General features: G+C 45.2%; 2 protein-coding genes across 2 annotated transcripts in view; one reads left to right on the forward strand and one right to left on the reverse strand.

The window, feature by feature from the left end:
• Positions 1 to 2,076: 2,076 nt before the first annotated feature.
• Positions 2,077 to 9,692, reverse strand: TM2D2 (TM2 domain containing 2). The gene is made up of 4 exons (XM_075858820.1): positions 9,459 to 9,692; positions 7,082 to 7,169; positions 6,093 to 6,208; positions 2,077 to 2,576 (listed from the first exon to the last, which is right to left on the reverse strand). The coding sequence occupies exons 1-4, from the start codon at positions 9,632 to 9,634 to the stop codon at positions 2,363 to 2,365; spliced, it is 594 nt and encodes a 197-aa protein (XP_075714935.1). The 5' UTR covers positions 9,635 to 9,692; the 3' UTR covers positions 2,077 to 2,362.
• Positions 9,693 to 9,925: 233 nt separating this feature from the next.
• Positions 9,926 to 27,395, forward strand: part of ADAM9 (ADAM metallopeptidase domain 9) — a 127,529-nt gene continuing 110,059 nt past the window's right edge. Inside the window, exon 1 of the mRNA XM_075858815.1 lies at positions 9,926 to 10,636. Within this exon, the coding sequence (XP_075714930.1) occupies positions 10,564 to 10,636 (73 nt within the window). The 5' untranslated portion in view covers positions 9,926 to 10,563. The remainder of the gene's footprint in view (positions 10,637 to 27,395) is intronic.

Consider the following 27,395-nt stretch of genomic DNA (forward strand, 5'->3'; position numbering starts at 1 on the left):
GTTCATACACCATTCTGTGGCATTTGATGCCTTTCTGCTCAGAAAGTGTACCTGGGTGTTTAAATTCCTTTAAACGGAGTGCTGATAGAAACGTGAGTTCCGGGTCTGCCCAGTAGAGTATTTGTGAGGCCAAGAGTTGGAGATTTCTGTTTGGTGCCTTAGATATGCCACTGTGGTTGTGTTGTCAGAAAAAATTCTTAGGTGTGAATTTTTGATTAGGTGTTCTGCCAATCTTAAGAGCTTCCAAATCCGCTCTCAATTCTAGGAAATTTGAGACCTGGTACCCTGAAACATGCTTCCGGATAGGACTGCACCCCATCCTAGTTTCCTTGCATCTGGTGTCACAGATATTATGGCAGAGGGGTGCCAGACTACCTCTCTCTAGATTCCTGAGATTTAGCCACCAGATAAGGGAATTTTTTACCTATCTTGTGAGAAGATTTTTCTTGTCCAATGTTAGGGAAGATTTGTTCCAATTTAACAGAATCACGGTCTGGAGAGATCCAGAGACCCTGGAACTGCTTGAATACATTGGGTCATTGACCCTAAAACAGAAATTGCTTCTTTTATTGAGACATGCCTGTGTCTGGAAGGACAACTGTTTGTCGGAGTCTAACATAATTCCCAAAAATACTGTATCTCTGGAATCATTGGATTTTTTACTGTTGATGATCGAGCCCAGATACTAAGCATGGAGAAAGTCTGCCAATCCAGGAGGCGGGAGACTTGATTGACATGCTGCAGGCCTTTTCTGACACCTTTCCCATTAAGGTAAAATAGGACACTCCACGTGGAGTCATGACGCCGACCGTACGCGTTTCACAGAGGAACTCACGCTAGGCCTCGAGGAGTCATCGCTACTTCCTACAACGGAAGTAGCATGGCTAGTGAGCTCCAAAGCCACCGCCACCCTCAGCTTTACTGGAGCAGCGCAGGATATAAATACTACTTATCCCTCCACCAGCCCAGCGACTGTAGTATCCTCTTGTTGCCCCATAGTGACAGGAAAAACCACTTTATGGCGAAATGGGACAGAGGGGCTATTTAACCACTTGTGCTCTTTCCTGTACCTATTAGGGTATGTTCACACGCAAACTCAAAAACGTCTGAAAATACGGAGCTGTTTTCAAGGGAAAACCGCTCCTGATATTCAGACGTTTAAGCCACTCGCGATTTTCGCCGTGTATTTGGAGCTGTTTTCAATAGTGTCTATGAAAAACAGCTCCAAAAACATCCCAAGAAGTGAACTGCACTTTTTCGCAGCAGTTTTTCAAAATGGCCGCATAAAAAAAACAGCCCATCACAACAGAACGCCGTTTTTCTCATTGCAATCAATGGGCAGATGTTTGGAGGCGTTCCGCTTAAGATTTTTCGGGTGCTTACGGCACGAAAAACGGCCAAAAATAGGCCATGTGAACATACCCTGAGAGGCAAGATCCTACCTCCTCTGGTGCGGTCATGGAAGGTGCTTTGAGAACACCCTGGTAAAGATCCCGTGACTAACTTATGTTCTGGGATGCGAGTTTTATGGAATAGGAAGTGTCTACAGTAGGTCCAGTCCTGTCAGGATCTTACTTCTCAATGTTCTCTGCACTAAAGGCATTACAGTGGGATGCCACTCACTTGACTGACTGGGACATGAGAGACAGAGGAAGGAAAACTCCAGGAACATAATCATGCTTCATTAAACCCTTTTGAATGAAGAGACTTGGACGCACCTTGAGGTAAAACAGCAGTAAACACAGACACATTACTTTTCACAGCTGAGAATTTGATACAGTGTATACAATCCTCAGCCAAATCAAGACAGCAGCAGCATAAATGCAGGTTGTTTAGCTCAGAACGTCGTCCATATTGGATACAACCATATCCACTGCTGGGCTGTGAGAAGTATTAGGCCTGTATGAGCTTTCAGCCTCCGGATGTAAAGAATATTTTCACTCACTGACAGCAAGAAGAGATCTTAAATATATTAAGAATCTGAAACACGCAATCTGACTAGAAATTGACTTTAATGCACAGGTATGCGTAAGGTATAGGCCCGTTGTCATGCAACCATAAAGAAGGCCCACAGGCTACAATGGTACAATTCCTTATTTTATTATAGTTACAGGGCATCAGCATTTATAACATATTTACAGACTTATCTTACAAATGAGACATAATATGGCAATGGTTCAATACAACGTTTTAGTAATTTCAGAGGTAACGGTCCAAGGATTCATTCCTTCCTTTGTACAGTCATAATGTGAAATAAATAATGACGTCAAAGAGTGAATATTAGGTGATGAAACTCCCATACACCCTGCCAGGGGATAAAACTGGATACAAAGTCCAAGTCTCCAATGCAATAAAGTCCTTCTCAGTAGATGGTGCACCAGTTGCTATTGTCACTTGGCATTAACCCTCCGGTGATGAGCAGAATAAGATCTACAAACCACCAGATGCCCAGACCTCCTAAAGTGAGGAGCTTGCCCACAGCGGTGCCAGTATGCCCGAGGCAGAATCGGTCAACCCCAAAGCAACCCAAGAAGAAGGAGTAGAGCAAGGTGGTAATGAAATAGTGTCCGGTGTATCTGTTCAAAAGACAAAGTGACATTAATAGAAACGTAAACTTTCTAGAATAACACATTTCAATGCAAAGAGTCTTTAAAATAAATGTGGGTATAGATCATTTTATACCAATAATCCTTTGCCTAGGTAATTGGCAATTAAAGGGGTATACACTTTAGACAATCCCTTTTGGTTAGAAGAGACCCTAGTTCTAAGCGGATTACAGGGTGTTCTCCTGCAGAAACCCCCAGTAATCAGCTGTAGTGTCCATGGGAACTGGCAGCATCTCCTGCAGCACCACTGAAGGTCAACTTAAGTATTACACAGCTCTCATTTAAATAAACGTGCTCTGTGTAATGGCAGAATGTGCCAGGTCCTCCATCTTGAGAGTTGCCCTTTGTAGCTACTCACGCAGGAATTCTGTTCATGTTGAAATGTTTGCAATCAGCACAGGTTATCTGCGATAGCGTAGTTGACTGCACTATTGATTCCGACAAAGCAACGGAACCCGTTCACAACGGTGACAAACGGAAACCATTAGCAAATTTTCCGTCACCATTCAGATCAATGGTGATGCAAACGGAAGCTAAGGTTTCAATTTGCATTTCCGTTGAGGGGTTAACCCGACCGAAACCTCTGATAAACCCTCAACGGACGGGCGACGCTGATGTGAACAGGCCCTTAACTGGATAAAGTGAAGAAAGTGCGGGGAAGGGTAGTCACCACAGCTTTACAATGTCATTCAGCAGTTTTCCTGACAAGAATGGATATTTTTACTCTGCCATCAATAAATAATGCAATACTGCCCCCTATGGACAAGAATAATGACCTAAACAACGAGTTCTAGCATCTGACTGGAATTGCTGTGCCTCCTATAGTAAGAGCATAGAAGAGAAATGCTGATAATGTTATTCCCTTAAGCTGCCCATACAATAGGCAATTCAGACGGCCGTTTTCTGAAGAATTTGTTGCCAGAAGTTAGGGGGGTTTTCTAGGACTTTGATCGGCTATCTTTAAGATAATCAATTTCAGTTCGTTGGTAGTCTTATGCCAGGCACACTTGCCGATCAAGCTGAATGAAGGGGCCATGGCACTCTGGTCACTGCTAGGTCCCCTTTATCATTTACTAGGCACAGAGCTGTAGATATTGTAGAGGTGGTGCCCACGACTGCTGCTCAGTCCCATTTAAGTGAATGGTGCTAAGCTGTAATACCAGGCACAGCGCCATACATTTTTATTGGCTTTGGCTGGTAAAAAATGAATGTCACAACAATCAGCAGTTCGGTGAGCATGCCGGGAGTCCGACTATCACTGATCTGATGGTCTAACTTTAGGATAGGCCATCAATATCAGAAGTCCCAGATTATTAAAAATGACAAATTGATGATCGATCTCTGCCCTAATCTGGGCCCTGGTCTGGATTTCTATTAAAGGGATGAAGATCTGTCATTTGACATGGCCTGTCCAAGGTCTGCACCTGTCAAAACCACAACAATTCCAACATGGCAGATCAACTTATCCACATAGTCTACGTTTGTGTCAGGAAAAGGTGCCAACAGTTGGCGTAAAATGGTCTAAATAGGCCTTTTCGGCCATACAAAATGCTCTATAAATACCCTAACATAACAGAGCTTTACGTTAAACTTTATTTACATAGGACTGCACAATCACCGTGTAGTGAAATATGCTGCAGCTTTCTAATATACTTTGTGTTTCAATTTATCACCATTTCCATGGTCTATGAAAAACATACGGACCTTGTCCTGCTCACACATCTGAGGGCTTAATATTATGGATCAGTCTGGCGTCTGGAGAGAGCCAGGGCAGTGTAGAGATTTACGGAGCTGCTGTGTCTAGCACACAGAGGATTGTTTACACTGATACATTGTAACAAACTCTTAGGGCATATTCAGACGTTGCGGTTGAGGTGTGGTTAAAACTGCATGAAAAAGGAAAGGAAAAAAAAAAAAAAAAAAACACATGCGGTTTTACAACGCTTTTTGATGCGGTTGCAGTGTAAACAGGTGAAACATCTACGCAACAAGTTTCACCTGTAACAACTGTAACGAAAAAATGCAGTGAACCACAAGTTTTTTTTGTGTTGTTATAACTGCACCTTGTCTACAACACCTGAATACACCCTTAACTAGGTGAACAGGACAAGGTCAGGTACTGTTTCTAGCCTCTCAATGTAAGTAAGAATAATTCTAGTCACTGACAGCAAGCAGCAATTTCGTTATAGTAGAAATGACACCACTTTTTATTATACAATGATTAAAGGGGTTTTCGGAGATAGAACATTGATGACCTGCCCTTGGCCAGATCTCTGCAGCACTTCCTAGGTCTATGTTTGTGTGGCTGGTACACAAAGTGAATAGGGCTGAGCTGCAATACCAGACACAGACCTGGTGGGAGGGGGGGCGCTGTATCAGGTATTGCAGTTAATGGGCCTGGCCACTGCAGCTTGCTCTGTAGCCCCTCTTTTCTGCTGCTCGGCTGAGGTCCCAGGAGTTGGACAGCCATCGATCACATCTTGACTGCCTATCCTAAAGATTTACAGAAATAGAAAATCACCTATAATGTGTCCTACAGTTAGGGCCTTAAAGGGGTTGTCCGGTTTCAGCAAATGACTGTTATTTTTTGGTATAATGAAAAGTTCTACATTTTTCCAATAAACTTTCTGTATTAATTCCTCACGATTTCAAGATCTCTGCTTGTTGTTATTCAGTAGAAACATTCATTGTGGATAAGAATGGATAAAGTGGATACAATTCTGTCCATGGTCATGTGATGGATCATTAGAAGACACAGCTCTTATACAGAAACTGAAACGAGCCATGCACCTGTGTGTCCATCACATGACCATGGACAGAATTTTGAACCTTTTTCTTGAAATTTACGTGGATTGGGTCCGGGCCTGGTCCCTGCAACCGTGATGGTTGTGCCACAATTGTGGCGCATGGCCAGCCGAAGATTGTAAAACATTTACTAGGAAGTACTCGCCTTTTAACAAACGTATCGCATCTTACTCTAGTGAAGCGATTATGAAGACCGGCATATGAAACGCTAGTCTTAAAATATCTCCCCCATAATGTATTGAACTCCTCGTAGCTTTTTGGTAGGCTATGCTACAAACAGTCATTTTGCCATTGTTCTGTTTTTTTAACGCCATTCGCCGTGCGATATAAATCACGTTTACTTCATTTTGCGGGTCATTACGATTATCGCCATACCAAAATTATTGTTTTTATTTACTTTTTTGTCGCCACATTCTGAGAGCCACAAATTTTATTTTTTATTTAACATTGAAAATGAACATAAGGGCTTATTTAGTTCTCTCCGTTCCCAATGTTAGAGTGGGGTGTTGGCTGGATAATATAGTCGGCACCCACAAAGGATTACGTGGGTTCAGCTCTTATGCCCATACCACAACTGTAGCGTTATAGTATGGTGGCTCTCGGGAATGTCCCACTCACCGTGACGTGCTATTACGACACAGGGTGGGAAAGGGTTAACAAGATCAGCGTGAAGTCACATACTTGATGCAAGGCTTGTTCCCACGATAGAACGTCCGAGGTTCGGCGCACTCAATGCCTGGCAATGCTCGGCACAAGACTTTTGTATGAACGACATCGCTGTACGCCTGCCCCCCAAACTGTGAAGAAAACGGCAGAATTATTGATCATATACAATTTGATCATATGGAATTAACGGACATAAAAACAGCTTAGATTTCATTTATCAACTGGTGAAACCATTAAAGAAACGCTCCAGGTAAATCTGATCTAATGTGTTAGGTCTAGAGAATGGCAGGAGGGGGGTGGGGCATGACACCGGAATGGTCGCGGCGGTTTTCTTGAATCCCTGAGCCCAATAATAATAATTTGAGCGCCAATCTGACTCTTGCTGAATTACTGGAGTAGAGGTTTTCTACCTGTATCCTAGATTTACGATGGTGCGGATTGAATGCCCAGGACCACGTGCCATACATTTATGGTACATCTTTTCTTAGAAATCGGCATTGTACCCTTACCGTGGGCCTTAACATTCCAATCGTCAATAGGGCGTGTACCCACACAGTCTGACACTAAGCACTGATTGAATACTGTCGGAGTGTGTAGGGGCACGCTCCATTGACGAGGGGAATGGTAATGCCCAGTTGACAATTTATTCATACAATTCCAGGAGGAGTAAATGAGGAATGGCACAAGGTATAGTTCTAAGAAGAAAACTGGCAGGCTCTCTGACAGGATTGGAAATGTGTGAGACGTAACGCGCGATTTCACCTCAGCAAACGCAGAACATAACCAAGAAATGTTTAAAAAGAAATGGATGGATGTGCTGTTTAAAGGGGTATTCCCATTATAAAGATGTATGCGGTATCCAGGGGACATGCCATAAATGCCTGATAGGTGCAGGTCCCACACCTCAGGAGAATGGGAGTTGCACTTGCGCACCCCTCTCCATTGAAGTCTGCTGGCGTTAGGGAAGGAGCAGATCACTGGTTGCGCTTATGGAACTCCCGTACCTTCGTGCAGCCATAGTCGATGTCTTGCAGGCTGGACGCATTGCTGGTGTGGTCTACAGGATCATCACAGTCTATGAACTCTTCTGGTCTGGGGAGCACAAACAAGAATGTGAAGATTATGAAGAACTGACATCACCTCCACCATATCCTCCGTAGTCCCCCCCCCCACCACTTCCCCAGGAGCAGTCCATCCCGACCCCCGCCACAACTTCCCCAGGAGCAGTCCATCCCGACCCCCGCCACAACTTCCCCAGGAGCAGTCCATCCCGACCCCCGCCACAACTTCCCCAGGAGCAGTCCATCCCGACCCCCGCCACAACTTCCCCAGGAGCAGTCCATCCCGACCCCCGCCACAACTTCCCCAGGAGCAGTCCACTCCCCCCCCCCCACTTCCCCAGGAGCAGTCCACTCCCCCCCCCCCACTTCCCCAGGAGCAGTCCACTCCCCCCCCCCACTTCCCCAGGAGCAGTCCACTCCCCCCCCCCACTTCCCCAGGAGCAGTCCACTCCCCCCCCCCACACTTCCCCAGGAGCAGTCCACTCCCCCCCCCCCACACTTCCCCAAGAGCAGTCCACTCCCCCCCCCCCCACACTTCCCCAGGAGCAGTCCACTCCCCCCCCCCCCACACTTCCCCAGGAGCAGTCCACTCCCCCCCCCCCCACACTTCCCCAAGAGCAGTCCACTCCCCCCCCCCACACTTCCCCAGGAGCAGTCCACTCCCCCCCCCCCACACACACACTTCCCCAGGAGCAGTCCACTCCCCCCCCCCACACACACTTCCCAAGGAGCAGTCCACTCCCCCCCCCACACTTCCCCAAGAGCAGTCCACTCCCCCCCCCCCCACACTTCCCCAAGAGCAGTCCACTCCCCCCCCCCACACACTTCCCCAGGAGCAGTCCACTCCCCCCCCACACTTCCCCAGGAGCAGTCCACTCCCCCCCCCCACACTTCCCCAAGAGCAGTCCACTCCCCCCCCCCCCCCACACTTCCCCAGGAGCAGTCCACTCCCCCCCCCCCACACTTCCCCAGGAGCAGTCCACTCCCCCCCCCCCCACACTTCCCCAGGAGCAGTCCACTCCCCCCCCCCCCCCACACTTCCCCAAGAGCAGTCCACTCCCCCCCCCCACACTTCCCCAGGAGCAGTCCACTCCCCCCCCCCCCCACACTTCCCCAGGAGCAGTCCACTCCCCCCCCCCACACTTCCCCAAGAGCAGTCCACTCCCCCCCCCCCACACTTCCCCAGGAGCAGTCCACTCCCCCCCCCCACACTTCCCCAAGAGCAGTCCACTCCCCCCCCCCCACACTTCCCCAGGAGCAGTCCACTCCCCCCCCCACACTTCCCCAGGAGCAGTCCACTCCCCCCCCCACACTTCCCCAGGAGCAGTCCACTCCCCCCCCCACACTTCCCCAGGAGCAGTCCACTCCCCCCCCCACACTTCCCCAGGAGCAGTCCACTCCCCCCCCCACACTTCCCCAGGAGCAGTCCACTCCCCCCCCCCACACACACTTCCCAAGGAGCAGTCCACTCCCCCCCCCCCCCAAACACACTTCCCCAGGAGCAGTCCACTCCCCCCCCCCCCCACGAGGGGTCTATGTTCTGTACATTACAGTGAATGGGAGATTCCCAGGTCCCTAAGGCCTCATGCCCACTTCAGTTTTTTTCGTCAGGGTGCTATCGGTTGTTCGGCTAGCACCCTAACACATTCATTTCTATGGGGTCATGCACACTTCTGTTGTTTTAACGGAACCGTGCGGCCGTTCCCTCAAAAATAGAACAGGTCCTACTCCTGACCGTTTTTGACAGAACAGTCTCTACCTTTTCATTGATTTGGTCCGTGAAACAACAGACCGCACAGGGAAGCTATCCGTGTGCGGTCCGTTTTTCACAGATCCATCATTAGCGGGCGTACAACAGCCAACGGAAGTGTTCATGCATTAGTTGTAGCAATCACCTATGAATCTGACAGGTCTCAGTGGCAAGAGAATGATACAGTAGAATTTTATAGGTGAAGCTTCCCTTTAAAGTAGATTTTTTTTGGATTACATATAGATGGGGATCAGTCCTTTACAATTATCAAGGTAAATATTCTACACATTTGGGGTAAAAAAAAAAAAAAAGATAAGATTTTGCTACAATTGCATGTAGACAATCCCCTAAACTAAACACAACAAACCTCCCTCCTGTCCTGATAGTTTGCCACAATGTATCAGTGCAGGTAAAGCCGATCAGTCTAGTCCGAGAGAGTCTTGACTGGATAAACTGTAGCAAACCCTCAGCTGTGAGAAGATCTAGAAACAAGGTAAATCCAAAACTCCACCTGTCTCGCTTTCTGGTATCTATGGGTAGGGGTCCCCCGCACAATGGTGAAATACTCACAAGTACTCGCACAATACGAGGGGTCCTCTGGGGTCTCTCTGCTCGGGGGCCGGGGTGCTGCTCGGCACAGATGTGGCGGGGCTGCTGTTATTCTGCGTGGCGATGAGGGAGAAGGTGAGAAGCAGCCCCTGCCCTCCCAGCAGCAGATAACTCACTGGGGGCCACAGCCACACCATCTTCCTTCTTCCGCGACCTAACACCCTCTGACCGGCTTCTTCCGCCAGCACTCGCACCGACCAATAAGGAAGCAGAGACGTGACGTTTACGGAATGACGCTATTTACGTCTTGCGTCATGTTCTGCAGAATTTTCTGTCTCCTCTAGAAGCGCCATTTTGGAAGGGTCTTTTCTTTAAATAACGGTTTATTTTGGTCTACTAGAAACTGGCTACTATATCACAAACTCAAGGGTTCTAGCAGACATTTTTCATAAGAACACCCGTTCGCTGAATAGAATATTCGGATTTTTTTCCAATAGAAAAAGGTAAAAGCACAGAGCTTTTGCTGATTATAGTATTATCGGTTATAACGCCAACTTTTAATGGCTAGATGTAATTTATCACAATTTATTTCTCGTATTAAACGCCTAGGGCAGGTCGTTTTAGCTGACCGGGTGACTGGCATTCCATTATAATGAATTAATACCAAAATCATGTGAATCGCAGTTCATGGTATTAACACCAGATGGCGCTGCTGCTGGGTAAACTGTCCGCCACAGAGTCGGGTCGCGCATGAGCACTGAGATTTTTGAGGTCAGGGAGTGATCAGCTGGGTTGAGTGCAGTGTGTGCACTTCTATGGAAGAAGTGAGGCTGAGGCGGGACGTAGGGCTCATCATCATCCTTCTAGGGAGGGATTATAGGGGCTCACCATAGCAAAAGAAGAAGTGAAGGAATCAGGGCTCAGACTTGGCATAACTTTGGGGGGATTAGCTGGAAAATAGATTGACATAGTGTTGACGAGTATGAGGCTTAGTTAGGCGTGTGAGGTGCAGTGAAGCGAGTGCAGCTCTGGAGGAGGGGGTACTGCACTATGCACCAGTGATCTGGAGTGGGGCAGTCAGTCAGTCTATATTTACATGCATTAGCTGTAGGCACGTTTAGATCTTATGGCTGCTACAGGCAAATCTACCACCCTGTACCCTGGGATTGTACTGCTCTTCACCTGCACTCTGGTCCTAGGTAAGACTTCCAACAGCACTCTCTTTATATCTGGTGACTTGTATATACTATATATAGAAAGCCCAATCAATGTATAGTATAAAGTTCTGCAACTTTCTAAAATACTTTGTGTATCAATTCTTTATCATTTACAAGATCTCTGCTTGCTGTGAGTGAATGGGATGATTCTTGTTTACACCCAGAGGCTGAAAATCCTTCTACTGACCTAGTCCTGGCTTGCACTGATGAGTGTTTATTACAGTGTGTTCAGTCTAGAGGATCCTCTATGAGCTAAATAGATCAGCAGCAGCACATCTCTCTCCTGTACTGATAATTCGTTACAATGTATCAGCCTGGAGGCCATACTGTTAATCTCAAAGAGGATTTCCTATGCCATGTTTAGACGTTGTAAAAAATTCAGGACTTTTCTTGGTTGTTTTCTGGTTAATTGGATAATAATGTTGAATCCGGTCTCAGAAGAGAAGATTATTGTGGTGCGTATAATTGATATTTGCTATTACCGGAAAGATTTTTCACTGGGAAAACTAGTGTGATCATTATGGATATATCACAGTAATTGCCCCTTTACCAGCCGACGTCACGATAAAAAGATCAGATCGCTGTTTGTATCAGGGCCATATTGATCGGAGTATCTGCGGCTATATTGTCCGTGAGAGATACATATATCCATATACAGAGATTGAAAGGGATTGTCTTCTTTCATGTTAATGTTATTTTTTGTATAATAAAAAGTTAAACAATTTACAATATACTCTCTGTATTCATTCCTCGTAGTTTTCAAGATCTCTGCTTGTTGTTATCCAGTAGGAACATTCATTGTTTACTTCCATTGGATATAATTCTGTCCATAGTCATGTGATGGACACACAGGTGCTGGGATCGTTACAGTTACAGTATGTGTATCAGAGCTGTGTCTTCTAATAATCCCCGCACCTGTGTGTCCATCACATGACCATGGACAGAATTATATCCAATGGAAGTAAACAATGAATGTTCCTACTGGATAACAACAAGCAGAGATCTTGAAAACTACGAGGAATGAATACAGAGAGTATATTGGAAAATTGTATAACTTTTTATTATACAAAAAATAACATTTAAAGGGGTTTTCCCCATCAGGGACATTTATGACTTATCCGCAGGATACATCATAAATGTCAAATAGATGCGGGTCTCACCTCCTGGGACCCGCACCTATCTCTAGAACGGGGCTCCCTACACCCCGTTCTACCGCTCTGTTTTGCTCTGTTTTGCTCTGTTTTGCAGCTCCCATAGTAGTGAATGGAAAAGTAACGGAAGCAGTTTAGAATGCGAGCTACGCTGTTTCCGTAAGTACCATTCAGTTCTAAGGGACTTACGGAAAAGCTGAGCTAAGCTGTTTCCATAATTCATGGTCGGGAATCACACGCGTCAGCCGGAGCACAGAGCGGTAGAACGGGCACGGCCTTTCACATAAGTCCACTTTGATGACAATCCTCTAGGGTGCACCTTGCCAACAGGTGAAAAAGGAAAAGTGTGAAGCCCAACCTCTGATTGGCAAGGTTGATTTTTCCCCTGCCCTCAGTGTCCATGGCTGCATGTCTTCTGTCTTCCTTTCTGTGTATTGAATATTTGTAGAAACGGAATCTGGGCATGGGTTCCATTAAAAATAACGTCCGAGTGCCTACGCATCACTACAGGCGGCCTATTTGACCCTCCCTTGGCCATCCAGACCTTATCTGATCTCAGGTTAGTTTTCTTCACTGCTCGTCGTATTACTAACTATTTATATTGTATTAATTCCTGGTTATGAACGTTCACTACGTTCTGACCTTCGCTTCTGCCACACTTTATATTTACGCTTGGTACCTTCCTGATATTGATCCTGGCTTCGTCTTCTGGTTACATCTTGGATCATCCCTAATACATTTTCCCAGCTCTGACCAGTAGCAGATTAAAGGGGTTTTCCCACCAGAGACATATATGACATATCCACAGGATATGTCATAAACGTCAGATAGATGCGGGTCCCACCTCTGGGACCCCCACCTATCTCTCGAACGGGACCCCCTAAACCCCATTCTCCTGCTCTGTGCTGTGCCTGAAGCGTGTGATTTCCAACCATGAATTACGGAAACAGCGTAACTCGCTGAGCTACGCTGTTTCCGTAACTCCCATAGTAGTGAATGGCAGTTATGGAAGCTGCGTAGCATTCGAGCTACGCTGTTTCTGTAACTGCTTTTCAGTTCTATGGGACTTACGGAAACAGCGTAGCTCTTCTTCGTGGTCGGAAATCACACGAGTCATCTGGAGCCAAGAGCGGTAGAACAGGGTTTAGGGGGCCCCGTTCTAGAGATAGGTGGGGGTCCCAGAGGTGGGACGTCTTTCTGACGTTTATGACATATCCTGTGGATATGTTATAAATGTCTCTGATGGGAAACCCCTTTAATCTGCTACTGGTCAGAGCTGGGAAAATGTATTAGGGATGATCCAAGACGTAACCAGAAGACGAAGCCAGGATCAATATCAGGAAGGTACCAAGTGTAAATCTAAAGTGTGGCAGAAGCGAAGGTCAGGACGTAGTGAACGTTCATAACCAGGAATTAATACAATATAAATAGTTAGTAATACGACGAGCAGTGAAGAAAACTAACCTGAGATCAGATAAGGTCTGGATGGCCAAGGGAGGGTCAAATAGGCCGCCTGTAGCGATGCGTAGGCACTCGGACGTTATTTTTAATGGAACCCATGCCCTGATTCCGTTTCTATAAATATTCAATACACAGAAAGGAAGACAGAAGACATGCAGCCATGGACACTGAAGGCAAGGTGAGAAATCAACCTTGCCAATCAGAGGTTGGGCTTCAGGCTTTTCCTTTTTCACCTGTTGGCAAGGTGCATATATGTTATAAATGTTTCTAGTGGGAAAACCCCTTTAAATTGCTGAAACCAAACAACCCCTTTAAGGGGGTTGTCCTATCAGTACAACTAATGACTATTAGGGAACATGGACGTCATGGGTGATCTCCCATTGAGGAACCTACATGGTTCCTCTTACATTTGAACATTTATCCTACAAGGGTGATGTGTGGCTTTCCAGAAATTTCCTGCGAATAAAAGCTGATCACCAGGCTATCGGCTTTGAAATTAAAGAATTTACTTTTCTGTTTTGTCATTTCACCGATTCGCCTTATTTGCTAATTTACTTGTCCGTAGAATACAATAAGAAAAACGCTTTGCCTATTATGCTCATAAATTCGCCAAAAGTGAATCTCAAACCTGGCAAATCAATTCGCCAGTGCATCCTAATGGTTGGTAAAGGTTAAATTTGGCGAAAAATGTCTCTGCTCGGCAGTAAATATTTTTAAATGGCATGGATTAATAAAATCAGATCGGTACATTGGGTGTCTGGGAAGGTTTTGGTGAAGATCCCGGCCTTGCTGTTGTTTTCTGTTGTCAGCCATTATCACAGGATCACGATCGAATACTATAAAAGTGAATACAGTATCAGGTAACGCATTTTACTTGATAATCCTAGATAGAAAGGTACAGTGGTGCAGTTGGCCATAGAAACCAATCAGATTACTACTTTCATTTTCAAAGGGGCCTTGGAAAGATGAGAGCTGGAATCTGATTGGTTGCTATGGTCGACTGCCTCATTTTTCTTTTACATCAGTTTAGATAAATCATCCCCTATTGCATCTTATGCTTTTTGGGCACATTAAAGTTTTCAGTCATAAATATTGAGGGGGGCGGCAACCGCCATTTGATCATCCTGACTTCAGTGGGATCCTTTGGACCCACTAAGAAGTCTTGAAAGATAATGCCAAGTCCAGTGGAGGCCGCACTCTGGCCGAGAGATTTTGATTTCACTTTTCTAAAGCGTGTTGCACTTGGCTACTCAGATTTCAGCCTGTATCTTCCCAGGGCTTATTTTGAATTGAAAGAAGTAGAAGTGATCTGATTGGTTGCTATTGGCAACAATTTTTCAGTACCGTTTTTATGCGAATTAATTCCCCCAATGCATCTTAATTGCCGGTTCATTGCAAATTGATTCGCAAATCGGCGAAACTCAAAATACGTCTTCAGTTGTTTTTAGGAAAGCTGAGTGACAACCAATATAGCGACCATTACTGCTCCCAAAGGGTAAGGCCCCACTGAGCAGCATTGACCAGCCACAATGCGGCCGAAAACCGCGGTGGCACGCTGTTTGGCACGTTTGTCAAATTGCTTGTTAAATGGGTACGCAATGTTGCGAGTTAAAACTACTGTTTACCTGAAAAATCATGCGGCCAATAATGAATAGACCCTTATGGCTGCACGATTTTGCAGGTCACCAGCAGTTTTACCTGCAATACTGTGCGGCCATTAACAAGCAACTTGAAAACTGCGCTGAATGGCCTGCTGGCGCAGTGTTCGGTCGCATCGCGGCTTGGTCACTGCTGCTTCTTGGGGCCTTACCCAAAGGTTTGTCACCCTTGTTGCTAGAGTCCTCAATTGCAAACCTGCTCATAGTTAGTGGTTTTCCACATAATTTATGACCGGTGGGGTCCAACCGCAGGGACCTCCAGCGATCCCGAGAATGGGCTTACCTGGCTGTCGCTGTGCGCCCCTTTATGAATGGAGCAGTACTGCGCATGCTCACCCACTGCTCCATTTATTTTCTATGGGGCTGCCAGACGCTTTCTCCGGCAGCCCCATAGAAAGTGAATTGAGCGGTGGCCGAGCATGCGCAGCACCGATTCTCTGTATAGGTGATAAATATTAATGATGGGAAAACCCCTTTAAGACCTGATGCATCTTCTTCTCCGCCAGGCATACCATTCAGGACACTAGGAAATCTGGGTGCCTATCCATGTTGGAGCTTTAATAGTGTCCATATTAGTAGTCACCCAGCTTTCCCAGAAATAGATATAACTATGAAACATATGAATAGAATTTTTAACAACGTGACAGAAGAGGAAGAATAAAGCAGAAATCTTCTTCAAAATAATTCTGTTGTGCTGTACAATTTATTATCTTTATACATGATTATCAGTCATAAAGTGTATGGCTGTCCTATAAAGGTTTATCACCGTAGGATGATGAGTTTATGATGTTTCAGAAGTTGAGACACTATTGCAGGCGGTAGGGGCGTAGCTAACGGATCATGGGGCCCATGCAAAGATTCTTCTTGGGGCCCTCTCCCCAAACTCCTCATGGCCGACGGCCAGCAGGTTTCTGCTGCATCGCTGGGTCTCCTAAGTGACCTAACGATGTCGCACTAGCAGCCAGGGGCGTTACTAAGGTCCTGAAACGTCAGGGGAAATAGCCCCAATACATTTACCCCCCCAAAAAATGTGTATATGTGTGTGTGAGCTAATTATTTTTTTTTAAAATGATGTGGAGTCCCCCCCCATTTTTCATAACTAGCCAGATACAACATAGCAGCAGCAGCAGCCTAGTATTACCAGGGTGGGAAGGGCCACTGTGTTTGGCCTTTCCCAGCTTAATAATACCAGCCTGTGGCCGGCCCAGTGCCGGACCATCACTACAGATGGTCGGGTACTGGATGGTATCCGGCTCTTCCTGGCACCCCTAGTGTTGGTGGGTACCGGGGTAATAACGGGGGTTAGTGTTAGCCACTGCACCGGCTAACACGGAGCCCCCCGCCTTAGTAATGGATGCTGTGAATCAGCCAGCAGCTATTAAGGCAGCAGTAATAAAGTTTAAAAAAAAAAAACAAGGACATAGAAAAAATATTTTATTGAAATTAAAAAAAAAACACAACCCTCATTAACTATGTTAGGGCCTGTTCACATCAGCGTTCGCTTTCCGTTCCAGGGTTCCGTCGGAGGTTTCCGTCGTGGAACCCCGCAATGGAAAGTCAAACGGAAACCACAGCTTCCGTTTGCATCACCATTGATCTCAATGGTGACGGAAACACTGCTAATGGTTTCCATTTGTCACCGTTCTGGCAGGTTTCCGTTTGTTTGACGGAATCAATAGCGCAGTCGACTGCGCTATTGGTTGTGTCAAGAACAACGGAACCCTGTCACAATGTTGACAAACGGAAACCTTTAGCAACGTTTCTGTCACCATGGAGATCAATGGTGAGGGAAACGGAAGCTGACGTTTCAGTTTGCCGTTATGCTGAGGGGTTACCCGACAGAAACCTCCGGCGGAACGCCTCAACGGAAGGGCAACGCTGATGTGAACACAGCCTAACACATATGGTAGGCTTAAATACAGGGCCCTAGTGCATGTGTGATACTGTTTGTTGGACCCTGTACCTAAGCCTAAGGTAGGCTTAGATACAGGATCCAGCAGACCGTAATCTTATACAGTATAAGATTACTGTCTGCTGGGGCCGTGTATCTAAGCCTAACACATGGTAGGCTTAAAGGGTTGTCCAGTCCCTAAATATTGACGCTGTTTTGAAGGGGATGCAGAGCTCGTACAAGCGCTGCTTCCTTTTCATCTCCCTTACTTGCTCACACTGTGAATCGATGACACGGACGTGTCAGCGATTCAGTGTGAGAAAGTGATCGGAATGAAGAGGAAGTAGCGCTCGTAGGTGCGCTGCACCCCCCTTCAAAACAGCTGATTGACGGTGGCCTGTGTCGTTTATTACGTAGACCCCAGTTACTATAGTAACTTTTCATTGATGCTGTGCGTGGGGCCGCGGGCCCTCCTGGCTTTGGGGTTCGGTCACAATTGCGACAGCTGCAACCCCTATAGTTTTTTTTTTTTTAAAGCCCGAGCCGTGCTTTCTATCACCCAAGTGCATAAAAAGTGCAGAGGTGCCACACAAAAGTGCACAAGGATGCGGTCTATCGCAGCCCTTCTCTTAAAAGAGAGAGGCCCCGCATAACCATTCCCCGACCCTCCAAGCCATAGGCCTAGAGGATCGAGGATCGATGATCCCCCCCTCGCCGAAGCTTAGGGAGACCCAAACACACTCCTAGACTTCTACCTGGGCTGCCACCCCAGTGTCCACCTAGGAGCCTGCATCAAAGTTGCACCTCCCCTCCGAAGAAGGGGGGTCAGGTTGCAGGGATAAAAGGAACCAAATGGCCACACATTTTCCCCCTAGACCTCAGGAGGGTCCCAAAAGGGCACCGCATCCCAAAATCCTTGTGACAAAACGTGACAAACACACAGTGAAAAACAAAATTAAATAAGTGGATGTGCGCTGTGATACAGCCTGGACATCCGCCAGGTATAAAAAATTCCTCATCTCCCAGCCAGAAGGCCGGGAGAATAAAGGTGTGTGCTCATATAGTGTGAAAGAGAGTGCGTGCAAGTGTGCCTTCACTCAGTGGGATCCCACCCCCAGTGAGTTAGGGCACCCCAGGGTCACCAGCCCTGGGGCACATAGCAACTCGGGCTTTCAAACTACCTGACCTCGATCCGGCGGTCGCCTGGTCACCTACAAATGGTACCTTTAAACCAAATGCGTACACCAGACCGATGACCGTTGTGGTTCCCTGCCCTCACCTCAGTGTTCTGTCATCCCCCTACGATGGCCCATCAACCACCGGCAGGGATGATTACTAACCTCAGCTTGAGCAGGTACTACACTTGATCTTAGCCAAAAGGCCGAGAAGCAACCCCTATAGTTACGCCACTGCCCGGAAGCCAGTACATTGTCTATTAAAGGGACGCTAGACATTAAAGTACAATCTGTTGTTCCTGGTTATCAGCCATTTCAGGCTACGGAGAGGTTGAATGTAGTTCTAGTCATTGACTAACAGGAAGCTCAGAAAAACCCTGCCCCACATATCTCCAGTTCTGGGAACCTCTAGACACATTTGAATACATATGTGTGAGTAACATCAGCAGCTCTTCTCGTAACGCTGCAGGACTTTCTATCATTTTTTCCATCATCAAAAATGCAGCAACTTTAGAAATAGTTTTGATTAAAGCAGATCTGTGATCAAACTATACAGCCGTATACAAGGGTGGCATAGTATTGGGACAGGTACGCTCTCCAATTAGCCCAAACGGCCATTTTGCTCACTGTCCATCAATCACTGTGTTGTGTTGATTTGGCTTATAGGAGAGCGGACCTGTGCCGATACTGTGCTGCCTTTATATAGGGCAGCATAGTCTGATGATAGATCCGCTTTACAAAAATCGACCATTTTGTGTTTACAGCTTCTATGCAGACCTATGTGTCTCCATGGTTACAGACTGCAAACAAACCCTGTGAAGTCTGATTCTGTAGTCCAGCTCTCTTCTATCTGTCCCCTACTTCTTGCTAACCTACCGTACCTACTGAATGTATGTTAAAAAATATATATATAATTGGTTGCAATTGTGGTTATATCCTTTTAAGGTGTATTTCTACTTTAAAAGTGTAACTAAACTTTAAAAAAAACTTTGATTTGTCATAGTGACATGTCAGAAGTTTTGATTGGTGGGGGTCTGAGCACTGAGACCCCCACAGATAGCTAAAACAAAAGCAGCAGAAGGGCTCGGGTGAGCGCCGTGGCGCTTTGTTTTTGATCGGCTTTCCTTGGAGTGGTGTATGAGCTCATTAGAAAGTCTATGGAATGAAGCGGCACAGCACTCACCCAAGTTATTTTGCTTCTTCATTTTAGCGATCGGTGGGGGACTTAGATCCAAACTTCTGTATTTGTAGCCATTGTTGACAAGAATCCTTAAAGGGGTTGTCCAGTCACTAAAAATTGATGGCCTCTCCTCAGGATAGGCCATCGATATCTGATCGGTTGGGGTCCGACTGCCGGGACCCCCGCCAATCAGGTGTTTTGAAGGGGCCGCAGCGCTCGTACGAGCTTCCTCTTCATCCCGTTCACTGCTCGTATTGTGAATCCCCGACACAGCATTAGCAGCAGTTTACAGTATTACAGCCTTCTTGTGAAAGGAGCAAACGAGCGCCGAACGACGAGCTGTCGGGCCGTGTAAGACCATCCTTAGCAATGGATGTGTGTGTACTATTTTTACACTGTATTTGCATGAATGTCACCCCCTGGCGACACGTCATGTATGTGTACGAGACATCCGCCAAGGGGAAGTATGGAGGGCACTTAGCCCGTGTACTGAGCGGGAGTCAGCTGTATGTTACATCCGACACATCACTGCAACGGGCGGAATCGAAGATCACTTTCATTCCGCCCATTTAATCGCATATTAGATGCCTCAGTCAACTGCGATGAGACATCCTTTTCAAGTCGGCTGTGGACTTAGATCATGGGCACACTAACATCAAAATTGTCCAAAGGATTTTACTATGCTTGGGTCTTTACGGATATGGAATTTGGACAGAATAAGTATTGACATCTATGACCTTAGCCGTTGGTGAAAACATTTGGGAGTATCATGGAGAGCGAGGACGACCATCAAGTAGATGCTTGACAACTCCTTTCCATATACCCTATAGGGCATATAGACCTCATAGAGGGGGGTCCACCATTTAAGGCCTCCACATTTCAACTTCAGCATCCTAAAGTTGGACTCGCACAAATCAACTAATCGCTAGGCCAACTTTAATTGACAAAGGACTTGTCCAGGTGAAATAACCCAACCTTTGAGACCACCAGCAAGAAAAGGGATGAAAGTCTGTAGAAGACCCAAAAACATGCAACGTGGGAGTCAAATCATGAAAAGTGCTAATAGGTGGACCTTCTGAACTTTTCCAGGGCTGCGATAATAGAAAGCATTGATGCACCCAGAATGCAACAGGCGCATGTACATTAGAAAACAAACATAGTTAAAGAAACCTGAAACCTTCTAATACGGCTAGATCGTTTCCTGGATTTTAGAGAGCAGAGATGTGAGCAGACCGTGCTTAATAGATCAAGACGATCCAACCTTCACAGCACCTTGACCACGCGTTTCTACCTCTCTGCAGCACAGGTGACCGCAGGGGTAAAGGCAGGATTTTAAAGGGGGTTTACCAAATGCATACGTTTTATACGAAGTTATTTTCACCGTTCTCCCACTACAAATACATACATTCCCTGTTCCGTATAACTTGGCAGATTTGCCATATGGGAACCCCTGTGACCACTCTTTGGGGGACAACAAATAAAGTCCCATTATACTATCCTATTTTCCCAAAACAGACAAGGGTGGCTATAAAGAAATACATCTGCAGTTCCTTTTAAAGCATTTCGTATAATATTGAGCTGTGAACAGTTATATTCTAACCTTAGTAGTTATACATATTTAATAATTTACTAAAAATACTTTGATTGTTGGGTAATGACTTGCACATTTTATTTCCTTTGTTCTTAGTTGGGAGGAGAGATATGTTGCCAGTCTTTTCATTTCCTGCTATGGAACCAGAATTTAGATGTGGAGAATGCTATGTCATATTGGTACAATATAGTACCCCTAAAACCCCCTGCCCCCACTAACCATACTTGTTTACTTTCCCGGATGTCCCAGACTCCTGCAAAACCAGAGACATTTTCGGCAACTGAAGAGGAAGGGGGGAGGGTAGCGGTGCAGTCCGGTTCTGCATAAGTATTTATATGGCTCCCATAGTCTTCAAGAGGAGCTATATAAATGTGTGTAGTGAGCTCCCCCTTGTGGCAGCTGTAGACCACAAGAACTTCATTATTTAACTCTATGCACTCTACTGGTAGTCTTGTTTATTGGGGACATTCTGCTGCCACTATAGTATATGAGTTGAGTCTACCGGCGCTCTTGAATGGGGAGATTCTGATGACATGCGATGGATTTATGGGACGCAGTTACCAAGAAAAAAAAATGTCCACGGTGCCGCATCTCAAACTTCCCTAAATATTATTCTTAAAAGTAGGCAAGTGTGGCATAGACATGTCCATAAAAAAAAATATTTACAAATGACATTATCATGGTGGCACCACTATGACATGCATATATTGTAATAGCGTTAATGTAGCGTCTGTGTAAAGAGTATTATCAGGTTACTGCCAACTATACACTGAGGCGAATAAGCCAATGAGGGGGTCTCTGGGAAAATTTCACCAAACCTCAAAGCAGATCACCAAACACGGGCTATAATGTATTCAATGTCGTTGCTATAGGGGGTAGCCGTTACACCCAAACTCTGGTTCCTAAGGTAGACCAGAAGTAAAAGTAGGGACCTCCCCTTGCGATTTATAAGCAGGTGTTCTCATATTTTCAACATATACATATGCGCTTTTTACCCAAAAGTTTATACCCAAATACTACCATACAATGCCAAATAATACATCCATACGGTGCCCACATATGGTAATAAAATTATACAATTCCTAAATAATGTTACCATTTAGTGCCCACCTAACGCTGCCATATATTTTCCACTCAATACTGACATACAATGCCAAATAAGACTTCCATATAGTGCCCCTTCAATACTCTCATTCATTACCCAAATAAGACCACCTTACATTTTCTAAATATTACCATATAGTGCCCATATAACGCTGCCATATATGTTCCCCACAATACTGCCATTCAATATTCAAGGAATACAGTCATACAATGCCTAAATAGTGCAGGGGTTAATGGTGGTTTCAGGGCAGTGAAGGTATACATGCTCCACTCAGGTTGCTCCTGGGGGTCTGTCAATGTGGACCCCTAGGTAACGGGGCCCAGAGTAATTATCTGAATATCTTAAAATGATGTTATGTATGATTTATCAGCCATTTATACAGATTCACTAGCCCATTAATATTTGAGTGTATGGCTCCTGTATGGAACAATGGCTTTGTTATACTTTACGTAAGAGGATTAGATGGATTTTAGCTGCATGAAGCTCCTGTTTACATAACAAGCTATTTCATGAACTGCAGGGAGCTCATTCATCCACGTATAGATCCGGAAGTCATAAGATAGACAAGGAAACCTGTACAAGGGGTTGTCCAAGCAACTCCATTTTCATAAACCCTATTATTGAATTCAGTTTTTAAAGGAAGTCATTTGTTCGGGATCCTGATTTTTTTTTGGCAGAGTGGAGAGCGGTTACAAAGAGCGTCTCTCTCTCTGGAGGACCTGTCCTGTCCTGCATTACAAAGACAACACATTGATATGAATAGGCACTGTGTAATTCTTCATTTCCCCTGTGGTGGCGCTGCAGGAAAATGACACACTTTCTGCCAGGTTTCACTACAAATGATAGCTGATCGCTGGTAGTCCCAGCAGGGGGACGCTTTGTAATCATCTTATTGTCAGGGATTGTCCAAAGCGGATCGCCCATTTAATAGAATATTTACGGTGATCGGTTGACAATAGAGAAAAAAATAACAATTCACAAATCTGCACGCATTTCCACATAAATTAAACGCCAAATGATATGTACCCTCAAAAAAACGACACCTCAACAGTCCACTATAGTACCATGGCACTGCCCTCCAGGGAGAGGAAGCTCCACCACTATGATTGGTCTGATGGAAAACGCCGGGTACCCAGGACTATTTTTTAAACCACTATTCACTTGACTCTCGTTTGAAGAATTGTTCTGTGTATGAAGAACAAGTGACACAACCAAGCAGAAATCCCGTGGCCTTGATGTGCGGTACTGTCGTCCAACAGCTGCCGATAAGCGTCCATTTTTTTGGGCCTCTTAAAAGATGCGATTAGCTGACAAATAAGCGTTTACTCGTTTGTCCTCGTCACTCATTTTCAATATCTGTTTGCAGTCACTGAATAAAAACATTCATGTTTACATCCAGAGGCTGAAATGTCATCCTGACTTGGTCCTGCTTATACAGGTGTTCAGCTTGTAAGGGTAAGTTCACACGTAGCGTAAACACTGTGGATTTTCCGCAACTAATTTAGTTGCGGAAAATCTACAGCATAATACTGTAGCAGCAAAGTGGATGAGATAGAACAAATCTTATCCACACGCTGCGTAAAAGCTGAGCGGAAAAAACTCAGAAATTTACATGCGGTGCGTTTTTTAATCCACAGCACGTCAATTGTATTCGCGTAAACGCTGCTTATTTGTTGCGGGTTTTCCTCCATTGATTTCAATGGGAGGTAAAACCCACAACAAATAGCAGATGTTGCGTTTTTTTGCGGTGGAATTGCATTGAAAAAAAATTAAATCTTATACTTACCCAGAATTCAGTGTTTCTTTGTCCAGTCCGCCACCTAGGATGACGCTTCATCCCATGTTACCACTGGAGCCAATCACAGGCTGCAGCAGTCACATGGGACAAAACATAATTTTTCTGGGCAGTTTTCCGCAGCGGACATTCCGGCTGGAAAATTGCACCACAATTTGGTACGTTTTTTCATCCAGAATTCCCTGTGGCACACAGGGCGGATACGCTATGTGCTTTTACGCAGCGTATCCGCCCTGTGTGAACATGGCCCTACAGTGAACCCGAGCTCTCTCTGGCAGTTTGACATGATCAGGACAGGTTTTCAGCTGTTCCTGTAAATTTTTAATGTTTTTATTCACTGACAGCAAGTGACTGAACACCGTTTCAGCATTACTTCCTTCTAATCGTTGATGCTGCCTTCTGGTCTACAGAAAACTGCCGTAAACTGTGTCACACGTTTGTTTTTCCCATATTCCCAGACTGATCTTGCGGTTTGTTACTACTCGGGGAAAGTTGGTTTCCTGCCCAGATAACATAAATATTTCTTATATGCCGGAACAAGACAAACTAAAAACATTTCCCAAAAAAGTGAAACGTCTCGGCCAGCCCTGGACTGCTGCTTCCTGATTACAAGGAGATAGTGAGAGTGAGGCCAAAACATATAGCACATGTATGTTCACACGACAACGCCAAATACGTCTGAAATTACGGAGCTGTTTTCAGGAGAAAACAGCTCCTGAATTTCAGACGTTTATACAAGTGCACGCGTTTTTCGCGGCGTCTTTTTCAGACATAATTGGAGCGGGTTTTCATTGGAGTCAATGAAAAACGGCTCCAATTACGTCCCAAGAAGTGTCCTGCACTTCTTTGACGCAGCCGTAATTTTACGCGCCGTCTTTTGACAGCGACGCATAAAATGACAGCTCGTCTGCACAGAACATCGTAAGACCCATTGCAAGCAATGGGCAGATGTTTGCCGACGTATTGGAGCCGTCTTTTCAGGCGTAATTCGAGGCGTAAAACGCCTCCATTACGTATGAGAAGAGGTCGTGTGCACATACCCTGACTCCCAACATCTCAGATGCCACGCTGGGGCACTTACTTTTTATAATTAGAGAGCTCCAGTTTTTCAGGCAGTTCCATGATCTTCTTTAACCCCTTAATACCAAAGATATTTGAAACCTTAATGACCGAGCAATTTTTTACGTTTTTCCATTGTAACATTCAAAGCGCTTTAACTTTTTTATTTTTCCGTCGAAATAGCTGTATAAGGATTCTTTTTTTTGCAGGACAAGTTGTATTTACTGATTCATTTATTGATTAACTTTTTATTAACTTTTTTAGTGGGGTACTGGAAAAAAACCCTGAAATGTTGCCACTCTTTTTTTGCATCTTAATTTTACGCTGTTTACCGTGTGGTATAAATAACATAATAACTTTATTCAGCAGGTCGTTACGATTGCGGCGATACCATATTTATGTAGTTTTTCTATATTTTTCTACTTTTAAGGGTGGATTCACACGAACGTGAATTGTGTCCGTGCAGGCCGCGTGGTTTTCACGCGGCTCGCATGGACCAATAGAAGTCTATGGGGCAGTACAGACAGTCCGTGCTTTTTGCGCAGCGTTTGTCCGCTGCGTAAAAAGCGCGACATGTTCAATATCTCTGCGTTTTTCGTGCATCATGCACCCATTGAAGTCAATGGGTGCGTGAAAACCACGCATGCCGCACGAAAGCACTTCCGTGCGAACTGCCTGTTTCGCGCAACAGCTGTCAAGAGGATGAATGTAAACTGAAAAGCATCACGTGCTTTTCTGTTTACAAACATCCAAATGGCGTGTCATAATGATGGCGGCTGCGTGAAAACCACGCAGCCACGCATCATATGCTGCTGCCACACGGAGCTGTCAAGTGGCTTTTGCGCAGGCAAAACGCTGCGTGTTTTGCGTGCGCAAAAACGCCATGTTCGTCTGAATCAGCCCTTACACAGTGAGGGTATGTTCACACGGCTTATTTTCGGGCTGATTTTGGAGCAGAAAAGTCTTGTTTTAGGCTGGGTTCACACGAGCACATTAACGTCCGTAATGGACCGACGTATTTCGGCCGGAAGTCCCGGACCGAACTCAGTGCAGGGAGCCGGGCTCCTAGCATCATAGTTATGTACGACGCTAGGAGTCCCTGCCTCTCCGTGGAACTACTGTCCCGTACTGAAAACATGATTACGGGACAGTTTTCCTGCAGCGAGGCAGGGACTCCTAGCATCGTACATAACTATGATGCTAGGAGCCCGGCTCCCTGCACTGAGTTCGGTCCGGGACTTCCGGCCGAAATACGTCGGTCCATTATGGACGTTAATGTGCTCGTGTGAACCCAGCCTTACGCTCCAAAATACACTTGATATAAGCCTGCAAACCATTTCCCATTGATTTCAATGGTAAATACACTGCTGTTCACATGAGGTTTATTTTTATGCTGCTGAATTTAAAAAACGCCTCGTAAAAAGGAGGAGCATGTCACTTCTTGAGGCGCCTCTGGAGCTGATTTTCCATTGATACTATGAAAGAAACTTCAAATTAAAAGAAGCTTAATTTTTCAGTTTCAAAAACACCTTGAAAACAGATCCGTAATTTTTAGCTGTTTTTAATTGTGCGTGTGAACATACCCTTAAAATACTTTTTTTCAAAATTATTTTTTTTTGTCCACTTTTTTATTTTTCCACCGATGTAGCTGTACGAGGGATTTTTTTTTCCGGGACTACTTGTACTTTTTATTGGTACAATTTTGGAGTACATGCGACTTTTTGATCACTTTTTATCAAATGTTTTTAAAGGTAGGATGAACAGAAAACAGCAATTGTGGCATTGTTTTTAATTTTATTTTTTACAGTGTTCGGGCGGGTTAAATAATGTAATCGTTTTATAGTTCGGTGCGTTATGGACGCGGCGATACCAAATATGTATAACTTTTTCCTTTTTTTTATGGTAGGTGAAATAGTGGGTTTTTATTATTTTTTTAATTTTTTTTACTTGTTACTTTTATTTATTTCAAACTTTATTTAACTTTTTTAAACTTATTTTTAGTCCCACTGGGGGACTTCACTGTGTGATCTTTTGATCGCTTTTATAATACTCTGCAATACTTCTGTATTGCAGTGTATTATACCTGTCAGTGTAAAACTGGCAGCCATTGTTATGCCATTTCTCTGGCATGGCTTAACAGGCAATCACTAAAGGCAGACCTGGGGGCCTTTGTTAGGCCCCATGCTGTCCTAGAAACAATCGGCACCATGCGATGCACGCAGGGTACCAGTGGTGTGACAGTGGGATCCCGCTCCCTCTAAGGGTATGTTCACACGGCCAAATTTCAGACGTATACGAGGCGTATTATGCCTCGTTTTATGTCTGAAAATAGGGCTACAATACGTCGGCAAACATCTGCCCATTCATTTGAATGGGTTTGCCGACGTACTGTGCAGACGACCTGTCATTTACGCGTCGTCGTTTGACAGCTGTCAAACGACGACGCGTAAAAATACAGCCTCGTCAAAAGAAGTGCAGGACACTTCTTTGGACGTTTTTGGAGCTGTTTTCTCATAGACTCCAATGAAAACAGCTCCAAAAACGGACGTAAAAAACGCCGCGAAAAACGCTGCGAAAAATGCGAGTTGGTAAAAAAACGTCTGAAAAGCAGGGTCTGTTTTCCCTTGAAAACAGCTCTGGATTTTCAGACGTTTTTGTTGACTACGTGTGAACAT

Source organism: Rhinoderma darwinii, chromosome 3 (assembly GCF_050947455.1).
Source record: "Rhinoderma darwinii isolate aRhiDar2 chromosome 3, aRhiDar2.hap1, whole genome shotgun sequence".
Lineage (NCBI taxonomy): Eukaryota > Metazoa > Chordata > Amphibia > Anura > Rhinodermatidae > Rhinoderma > Rhinoderma darwinii.

What these genes read in the sequence shown, in the direction of transcription:
- TM2D2 (XM_075858820.1), bottom strand. Translation starts at nt 9,634, where the DNA reads ATGGTGTGGCTGTGGCCCCCAGTGAGTTATCTGCTGCTGGGAGGGCAG. An exon ending in TCGACTATGGCTGCACGAAG is followed by an intron (nt 6,209 to 7,081) that starts GTACGGGAGTTC and finishes TTTTCTTCACAG; the next exon opens with TTTGGGGGGCAGGCGTACAG. An exon ending in GGGAACAAGCCTTGCATCAA is followed by an intron (nt 2,577 to 6,092) that starts GTATGTGACTTC and finishes TCTTTTGAACAG; the next exon opens with ATACACCGGACACTATTTCA.